At 44.7% G+C, this 10,352-nt stretch overlaps 1 protein-coding gene across 1 annotated transcript; it reads right to left on the reverse strand.

Annotated features, from left to right (window-relative positions):
- Positions 1 to 1,185: 1,185 nt before the first annotated feature.
- On the reverse strand, positions 1,186 to 2,840 carry WDR89 (WD repeat domain 89). Its single transcript, XM_068192173.1, has one exon. The coding sequence runs from the start codon at positions 2,813 to 2,815 to the stop codon at positions 1,646 to 1,648; it is 1,170 nt and encodes a 389-aa protein (XP_068048274.1). The 5' UTR covers positions 2,816 to 2,840; the 3' UTR covers positions 1,186 to 1,645.
- Between the last annotated feature and the right edge of the window lie 7,512 nt (positions 2,841 to 10,352).

The following is a 10,352-nucleotide window of genomic DNA, read 5'->3' on the forward strand; positions in this document are numbered from 1 at the left end:
AAGTGACAAAAAAAAGGTGCAGAGAGCTGTGATTTTCAAATTGAAGCTGCACTTTTAAATAACCAGCAGTAACAAAATCAAGTGAATCATCATACTTATCACCAACAGTCAAACCCAAACCAACAATGGATTCACAGTTGTGGCTAAAGGGTATTAACAGTTTGTGAAACATCCTGTGGAAACTCGATACTTGTGGTTGAAAAGGATTCAATTCCGGAGATGATTCAGGCATCTTCAGCACAGCTGTAACCACACACTAGAGTATGTTCTGTACCTCAGAAACTGTTTCTAAACTCCAGGATAATCCTCTAAACCTGATGTTCAGGAGTTGTTCTGAAAGAATTACTTATCCACCTTCAAGGGAAAAAAAAAATAACCCAACCCCTCTTCAATCCTTTGCCAGCTAATCTCTAACAGAGCAATTCTTAGATACTCTGGTGCTGGTTTCAGTTGTAGTGCACATGTGTAGCTACAGTCTAAATACCAACACCATTTGCCTGCAGTGGTCCTGGAAAGGCTGGAGGTGAGAGTGTGTGCAGAGCCAGGAGCACAGGTTGGAGTCTGCCAGCAAAGCAGAATAAGCATGAAGTCTCACCCATTTTACAAGTACAGGGCTGGCTTTGCACCACTCAATGGGTATTTGGTGGAATAATAAAACAAAGCTCTCCTGGGGAGATGTCCAAGCATAAACCTCTGCAGAGAGGCACGTTTCTTAAAGGACCCAGCCAACCTCTAAAAGATTTTGTTAAAGTCTCCTCATATTAGTCTGTTCCTCCATAACTACAGTCTCTGAAGGCAGTGTTCATTTTTGGGTTTCAGCATCCTCACTGAGCATGTGATACCAGTTTCTTTCAAATCAGGATTTGGGATTTTAAGCATTACTTGTTTAATTACACCCATCAATTTCTCCAACCCACCAAAGATCTCCCCAGTCTTCCAGGTGCACTTAGTAGAAGAGAATGAAGCTGCTTGCAAATTTCTTGGGTATTTTCATGCAGGAAATAATGCCAGTTGAACAGTTCTCATACTCACACAAATTAGCTGCTGTTTGGTTGAATACATTCATATCTACTATGAAAAAGATGGCTCTATCAGCTGCTTCTTTATGAGCTTGTTCTAAACCAGTGATGTGACAGTGCAAAACTACTTATTTTCTGTTTCATCAAGAAGTAATTCCTTCAGGCATTAAGATGTGACATAAAATCTTTTACTAAATTGAGCAATTTCATTAAGTTTTCTGTGAAGAAAGAAGAATACAGCATGGAATACAAAAGCTGTTATGTGCCAGGGGAATATCATTGGGAAGGTAACAAACTATGCAAGCCATAGGCCTGTATTACATATTTAAAACATTGTCTGAGACATTAAATAACCACAAAAACAGTTTTATATAATATGATTTAGCATCTGTTGTTCAAGAACTCAGGAGCAAACATTTACTCTTGTCTGATTAATATTAGCAACTTAAAAAAAAAAAAAAAAAAAAAAAGGCATTCTTCTGATGACTGAAATACATTCCCAGGGGGAATTCAAGCACCATGGTTCTTTCCACAGGAAACCTCCAAATAAAATACGGCCAAGTATTGCCTAAAGAGATTAAACACCAGGAAAGTTCTACACAGCAGAGATTCTCACTTCAGGCAATTCACTTTTTCCTGCTTTTGAGGGAGGTGCTGTGAACTCTCACTCTCTTCTGCAGGGAAGAAGAGATCTTCAGAGATGCTTTCTTTGCGAGGGACCTTTCCACAGCCCCAGGTTTCCATAGCAACAGCTGAGCATCCTCTCCACCCGTCAGCAGAGACTCATCCGTGGGGCTCCAGCAGAAGGAGCGGACGGTGGCCGAGTGTCCCCCACACAGGGTCCCCACCAGGCTCAGGCCATCAGTGCTGCAGCTGATCAGGTGGATGTCTCCTGTGGAGGTTCCCCCAACCAGGAAGAGTTTTCCTGCCTTTTCGTGGTACAAGCCACCCACCAGGTAATGCAGGCCGTGGTTTTCAGCGCAGACTGACTCTCTGACGTCCAGAACGTGCAGCAGGGTTATTGGTTCCTCGGTGTCCAGCTGAGCCATGTCCCACCAGCAGAACCCCTCGTCGTGTGTCATGCAATAGACCTGTTTGTAATCTGCCCCAGACCAGCCAAGAGAACTCACTGATGAATCTGAATTGCAAGTCGATATCAAAGCATCGTCTTCATTATCCTTGTTGATGTCAAACACATTCACCAAGCCATCGGTTGACCCAGACACTACCAAATTGGGTTCGATAGGATGAAAACAGATTTTGGTGATGTCATCATTGTGACTTTCAGAATAGACTCCCAAGGGCTCTTTAGTGGCACTGGCACAGTCTGTAATGCCTCTCGCATCCCAGAACACCAGAAACGTGTCCTTTTCAACTTTTTCCGTTCCGGCACAAACGATGAGGTCGCTGCAGCTGACATCGAAGCTGATGAAGACGTTGGAAGGATAGCCACTGAACACCTGCACGGGCTTCTGCGTGCCTGAGCGAACATCCCAGCACTTGACTGTGCCCTGGCTGCAGGCTGAGAACACCACGCTGTCACACGTGTGGGCAAACCTGACCCCGCTGAGGGTCCCGGCGCGGCCGCGGTACTCGCGCAGGAAGCGCAGCGTTTCCCCGTCGTACACCCGGAGGGATTCGTTGGAGCAGGAAACGGCCACGAAGCGGCTGCTCCTGGGCTGGGCAGCTCTGGAGGAGTGGATGTCCAGCAGGTAGGCGGGCTCCTCGCTGGGCACGCAGCGCCTGGCTATGCGCAGCCCCGCCAGCTGCTCCTCCACCTTCTCCACTGCTGTCATCTCCCCAGCCTCGCCAGAAACCTGCGGTAAATAAAAGGCAAGGAGAGCTTTAATTACAATATTCTTCAACAGCGTTAGCTTGAAAAACACGTACGAGGAAGCATCTTGTGCAGAGGTGGTGCACGGAGCTAAAATTCAATTATCCCGATGTCCTCCCCACCACAACTTCATTCACTGGAACACAGAACAGGAAAGGGCTCCTTGATTCAGGGAGTTCAGTCTCTCGTGTCTGTAAGCACTACACCAGATAATCCCCTTAACAGATTAAACAGTCTATCTGGGAATCCTGGGAAAGTCACTTAGCTAAATTTGCTGTATTATTTTTATAAAGTAACGTGATGTTCTCCACAAGCGGAAACAAAATGAAGTCACCCCCTCTACCTGAGGAGGAGTAAGTTCTGTTCTAGGAAGCACAGCCCACAAACAGCTGCATCAGTACCACTGCAGGAGACTTCTTCAGTGAACTTCTGTGCTGCGGGACGTGCACAGGGGAGGCAGAGAACAAGACCAAAATTACACAGCACTACAGCCTGAATGGCCTGGTGAGGTAATTTTACAAGTATTTAGGTGCCCAATGACGCACAGGAACACCTGCCAGCGTATCAGGGACCACCTAAACAGGCGGTGTGACCTGTGGAATTCACTGCAATTAAGCACCTCAGCGTTTTCTGAGCCTCCTGTAAAACCACAGAACGCTGGCTTTTAGTGCAGATGATAAAAATCTTCCCTTCAGAGGCAATTCCTTGCTGGCACTACTGAACCCTCCTAGAAACCCAAACTATTTCAGCAATGCACACAAATGCAAACTTTACCCAGCAAAACCAAAATTAAACAAAATTCTCCTGGATTCTCTCACAGATTCACTTCTAAAATATGGCCTAAAAAAAGGAAAAATAGACTTTTCCTTTCTATAACACAACAGAAAATTCTATTCTGTAATTGCAGTAAACACTCTATGAATTCAGAGTCAGAAAAGCACAGCAGCATTTACCTTTTTAAAGAGGTATTTGCAATGGTTTTAGTGGTTCACAAACTACAACCATTTTCAAAACAAAGATGTAGGTATGTTATTACAGTCATCCACTTCTGTCAAAAACACAGGTTCAATGAGACCACTATTTTGTGTTTAAAAAGTATCAAAACACAAACACTGAGGGAATCACAGCAGGTTTTAAGGGGTCAACACTCCAGTGATTTCTCACTGGTACTGATATTTCTTTAAGGCCTGCAGCAGCAGCCAATCCCAGGTACCATATGCATAAAATGACCCTTTAAAAAATCTAAAGACAAATGGAATAAAAATCAGGCAGACACAGAATGTGAGAAAATATTCTCATGCCTTCCCAGCTGTTCTAACATCAATTTTTCTGCAAATTCCCCAGGCTAGATTTTTAGGGGTGGAATGTGCAAGTTTCCATGTATTACTTGCTTTAGTTGCAATTATTTTAATCCCCCATGAGAGACCAAAAACAAAGGAGAAGTTGCTATGACAAAGCTGCATTCTGCTTTTTTTTTTTTCTCCTTGGTGTTGTTTGTGGTTTCAGGGGTTTGCTTTCCCTCCTCTAGTTTGGTGTACACAAATATTCACGACACCATGTGACAAACCAGCAAATTCCTAAAAAACAGCCTAAGCAGGCACACATAAAAACTTAATTCCCAAGTCACAAATAATCTCACTAAGCGATTTGCCTCAGTAATATCCTGACAATGAGGTCCCCAGGTTAATCTTCTACATCAAAGCAACCCTTCAGAGCACATCTACCAGTCATTTCTGCCATAAAATGCAGACATCCTGTGGAAACTCCTTCCCCCTCTGAAGCAAAGAAGTTGAACGTGTTTTCTGGCATTACCCTGTGTACAACCTTCCCACAGAACTTGTTCCTTCCTTACTTTTCTGGGTATGTCCTCAAATGAAACAAGCTTTTACTAGAACTATTACATAAAGCCAACTGCTCTCAAACGCTGTTTGCTACGCTGCTTAAACACAAAACTGTTAAACATCTGTGCAAATTAATAATATGAACTGAAGAAATAAAATATTTTTAACATCATTTATTAGGAAAACTGCTTAATTCAATTTACTGAAGAATTACAATGGAAATTTCTATTTAAATAGAGTTTTAAATGCACATGCTTGAGGGTGGAAAAAGGAGTTTTCATAAACCAGCTCTCTTGCAGTGCTATGGTTACTAAAAAAATCTAGTTCTCTCTGTAAATTTCTTGTAAGAAAAATATAGTTTCCCAAGCTGACCTGAATTTTAAGCTCTAAATATTCAGATTTTGTCTACTCAAAAGGCCAAGTAAACTCAAACAGACATGTTCCTGACAAATGTCATCCATTTGGAAGGCAAGCTGCAGTTCATTAAATATTACTGACTATGATAGAGAGTATCTTTCAATAAGCAGTTCCTACAACACTCATGTCAGAGCTTTTACTGCTGGGGAAGGTGAGGGAACTCTACAAATACCCAGAAGTTGTAAAAAGCCAGAGTCTGCAAAAGAAGGTTCATTTAGTTTTTATAATATTTTCTGGGAAATAAAATTAGCTCAACACAACTCACAAGCTTTTGCCCAGAATGACTTAACTACAGCTATTCTGAAATAGCAGAAAATGATGTTCATGTTTTCAGACAGAAATGCAATTTCTTCCATCCAAAAGGTGAAGGTTCAATTCTATTTCCACTGCAACAACTCAGACTTGTGTTCGATGGCAGCCAGGTTTTTGCTAAAAACTCAGTAAAATGTCTGCTTTAGCAAGAAAGTCTTCAGACTATTATGAAATTGTGATTGAAGGTTATATAAACAATCCATGCTCAAACTTCAGGGTGTAGCTGCCAGCCCTTCCTTTTCAGAAGGGGAAGTCACTGTTGTATTTTGATGGGAAAGTTTAAATGGCAGGAATAGGATCTGTGTTAAATTTATGAGACAAATAGGAAACAATGGTTTTCCAAACACAATAGAAGATAACTATGCACTGGACTGCAGCCACCTACAAAGCACATGGTCCTCTGCACTGAAGCACTTTTAGTTCCTTAAGTTCAACAACAGAGGTATCTGCTTTCCAAAGAATCCTTTGGCAAAATCAGAGTCTTTGAAATGTTTTGGACATAGCACAACAGCCAGTTGTGATGATCAGAGAGGAGAACTGCTCGTGTTTGTATGACAAACTCTCTGACACAAAGAGTTGTACCAACAGCTTGGACTACTCCAGACTCAGAAGAAATCACAGAGGGCACTGGCCAAAAGCTCTTCTTTCCCCATGGGTCCTCCTCTGCCCAGAATGTGAAGTAGTTCATTAAATTCAGGTTTTTCACTTTCTCCAGCAAAGTCACCCACAGTCTGGATCTATAGTCTCAACACTGACAAAGTGCAGGGGATGTCAGGGTGCCAGGACACCGCCACCACTGGGATGACACACCAGCACCTGGCTGAAGGTGGCTGGCTCTGGCCAGTCACTTGTGCTTGAAACAGAGGTGCAATCCCATCCTTAGGGATCCCCATTCCTTAAGTGGAACAGTTGAATCTTTCAGCTGCATCCACACCTGCACCCTCCGAGCCAGGAAAAGCCACTTTTTCTAAATTAAACCTGAAACTTCTATGTTATTATTTTTAGACTTGGAACTACACTCAGGTGATCCGTTCTATGACTTAAGTACACAGTTACATGCAACCCCTGCACATCTCCTGGATACCACAACTACCAGAAACAATAAGCTTCTGGAAGGACACTCAAAACTCATTACATCTTGAGAACTCAGAATAAATACCATTCTCTGAAATAACCTAAAATATTTTGACCTCCAGGGCATCCTACAAGGCTCCTTTAAAAAAGAAATAAACTCAATGTTTAGAATAGAAGGCATGAAGTGGAAGTGATGCCAAAGAGGCAGGACAGAATTTTCAGATGCCTTTGTTATGTGTTTTTCACTGGTGGAGTGTGGAAACAACCACACAGCAAGACTAGAAGCAAACAGCTGTGCTAAAGACAGCCCTTTCCAATGGTGGAGAAATGAAAAACAAGCACCTATCTGCACAAACTAAATTAACATTGTCCCAGCACCTACTGCTGTGCTGTCTGTGCAGCATTCTAAACGCTGCAGCTTCAGTTCAAGCCAACAGGCTCGTCCGTCAGTCCTCTTCAATCCAGAACGTTTTTCAAAAGATAAACCAGCAAATCATAAGTTATTTCCCTTTTCCTTTGAGTGGTGTACAGAAGATGCTGCCAAGTTGCATAGTTCTCCTTTCCAAAAGGGAATGTTATTTCAAAATATATAGAAATACAAATTTTCCTTTGAAAAATACAGGGGAAAATGTGGAAAAATGGCACATTCTCAAAGATTTAATCACTAATGCAAGAGTAACTTATGAGTAGGAGGGTAGAAACACGTAATGAAAATGAAAAAGACCTGTAGTTCTGGCAATCTTCTCTGCAGAGGTCAAATACCAAAAATAGCAAGGGATCTGAACAGCAGCAGATGAAATCTTGCACTGTTCTTTCCTACTATAAACAATACAAGACCCTCCCTTTATTTTCACAATTATTAAAAGTTCCAGAGCAAGCTGAGAACAAACCCAGAGCTCTGGGCAGTGGGAAGCAGCTCGTGCATGCACAGGACATGTGGTTTGCATTTGGGAGCAGAGCTGCCAAGGCAGAGAGAACACAGCAGAGCTGCATTTCTCCAGTGCAGGGAGAACGCAGCAGTGGTGCCGTTGTCCAGTGCAGGGAGAATGCAGCAGTGCTGCACTTCTCCAGTGCAGGGAGAACGCAGCAGTGCTGCACTGCCCCAGTGCAGGGAGAACGCAGCAGTGCTGCACTTCTCCAGTGCAGGGAGGACGCAGCAGTGCTGCACTGCCCCAGTGCAGGGAGAATGCAGCAGTGCTGCACTTCTCCAGTGCAGGGAGAACGCAGCAGTGCTGCACTGCCCCAGTGCAGGGAGAACGCAGCAGTGCTGCACTTCTCCAGTGCAGGGAGAACGCAGCAGTGCTGCACTTCTCCAGTGCAGGGAGAACACAGGAGTGCTGCACTGCCCCAGTGCAGGGAGAACGCAGCAGTGCTGCACTGCCCCAGTGCAGGGAGAACGCAGCAGTGCTGCACTGCCCCAGTGCAGGGAGAACGCAGCAGTGCTGCACTGCCCCAGTGCAGGGAGAACGCAGCAGTGCTGCACTGCCCCAGTGCAGGGAGAACGCAGCAGTGCTGCACTGCCCCAGTGCAGGGAGAACGCAGCAGTGCTGCAGTTCTCCAGTGCAGGGAGAACACAGCAGTGCTGCACTGCCCCAGTGCAGGGAGAACGCAGCAGTGCTGCACTTCTCCAGTGCAGGGAGAACGCAGCAGTGCTGCACTTCTCCAGTGCAGGGAGAATGCAGCAGTGCTGCACTGCCCCAGTGCAGGGAGAACGCAGCAGTGCTGCACTTCTCCAGTGCAGGGAGGACGCAGCAGAGCTGCACTTCTCCAGTGCAGGGAGAACGCAGCAGAGCTGCACTGCCCCAGTGCAGGGAGAACGCAGCAGAGCTGCACTGCCCCAGTGCAGGGAGAACGCAGCAGTGCTGCACTGCCCCAGTGCAGGGAGAACGCAGCAGAGCTGCACTGCCCCAGTGCAGGGAGAACGCAGCAGTGCTGCACTGCCCCAGTGCAGGGAGAACGCAGCAGTGCTGCACTGCCCCAGTGCAGGGAGAACGCAGCAGTGCTGCACTTCTCCAGTGCAGGGAGGACGCAGCAGTGCTGCACTGCCCCAGTGCAGGGAGAACGCAGCAGTGCTGCACTTCTCCAGTGCAGGGAGAACGCAGCAGTGCTGCACTGCCCCAGTGCAGGGAGAACGCAGCAGTGCTGCACTTCTCCAGTGCAGGGAGAACGCAGCAGTGCTGCACTTCTCCAGTGCAGGGAGAACGCAGCAGAGCTGCACTACCCCATTGCAGGGAGAACACAGTGCTGCACCTCCCCAGTGCAGCAGCCTGCAGAGACCTCTCCTCACTGGCACCACTCCCCAGCAGAAGACAGACCAGCAAAATTATCTGAGCACAGAGGGGAAGCACGAAACAGCCGTCAGGAATGCTCAGTTTCTCCAGCACACACTCTCCCATAGCTGGGTTTGTTGTTTCACCCAACAGAGGGAGAAGGGGTTTTTCCAGCATTCCCAGAAAGCCTGCTGAAGGCAAAGAGCATTTAGTCATCAGGCAGGAAGGGATAAAATGCACGAGAGGCTATGCTAAAGTGCAGAGACAAGATGTAACTGCCAAGAGAATTATTTTATCCTCGCCAATCAGCTACATCTCGCTTCCAAATGTAAGGCACAGTCAGAAAGAAGCTCCATGTAATTCTTCATTTGCAGTACAGAGAAAATTGTATCAGTAGAATAGAAAGGAGGAAAAAGATAAAACACAAAGTCTATGGGAAGATCAAAAAAATTAGGTCTACCAAGCTACTTGCCTTTCATGAAATCAATTCCTGCCCTCCCACCAGGACTGAGCTTTGGGGTACAATTCTGTATGCAATGGAGAGAGGAGCTGTAGGTGGGAGAGAGAACCAAGGAAATGGCCTTAAACAGTACTGGTTGGAGGGAAAAAGTAAGAGTCAGAGGTAGGAAAGAATAAAGAGAAAAAGGCCTGGTGCTCAGTGCTCTGGGATTCAATAATTTAAAAAAATATTTAAAAATGGAAACTACAACTGTTCTGAATTCATCTTTTGGGGGTATAAGCAAGTGTTCACATAAATACAGAAACAAAACCTCTTTTGAATATTCTACTGGACATCCATAGAGAGAGAATGCAAAAACAACTTCTGAATTGGATCAAGAATAGCTTTAAATGCATAGATCACAAAAACCATACAGTGACTATTTTCATCAAAAGAAAACTTTCAGATTGGGGTTTTTTTTTGGGGTGTAAGATTCTGCATTCAAACAAGAAAGACCTATCCTGATTTTGTATCCAACACTGGAAAATATGATGGAGATCTACAGAGATCTAGAACATTTAGGCATGCCTTCAGGTCCAAAGTGCAATGAATTAACATTCAAGCTTGAGTCACTGAAAGCCAGAAATGCATGAACCAAAGAGATGGTAAAGAGCTGCATAAGATCAGATGACCAATTGAAAAAGTGTAGAATAATGCAATGTACAATTAAAAGACTCAAATAAGATAGACAGCACTACACAAAACTATAAAAATACCAAATTTCAAATTTTACCTTCAAAATGAAGGCAAATTTATTAAGATATGATGCTCAGATTGCTAACCTACCTTCCCTAGAACAATTTAGAATACCCTGACATAAACATGGGAAACAGTTTCTAAATACTCTAAGAAACTGTGTAAAACAATAATTCAAACACGTTTGAGAATATCCCTTTTTCAATCTTTTCATCCAATTCCATGCTGGTGACACAGACCCACTAACAGAGGAGCCACAAAGGAAGCTGTCCCTGAAATCTCACTCTGCCATGAGCAGCTGGACCCAGCCAAGAACTTCCCTGTGAGGGGGAGCCTTCCTGGTAGTGACCTCACCAGGTAGAGAATGTGACTGCATCCAGGTGTGGGTGA

The sequence above is a fragment of the Anomalospiza imberbis genome, chromosome 6, assembly GCF_031753505.1.
Source record: "Anomalospiza imberbis isolate Cuckoo-Finch-1a 21T00152 chromosome 6, ASM3175350v1, whole genome shotgun sequence".
NCBI classification, from domain to species: Eukaryota; Metazoa; Chordata; class Aves; order Passeriformes; family Viduidae; genus Anomalospiza; species Anomalospiza imberbis.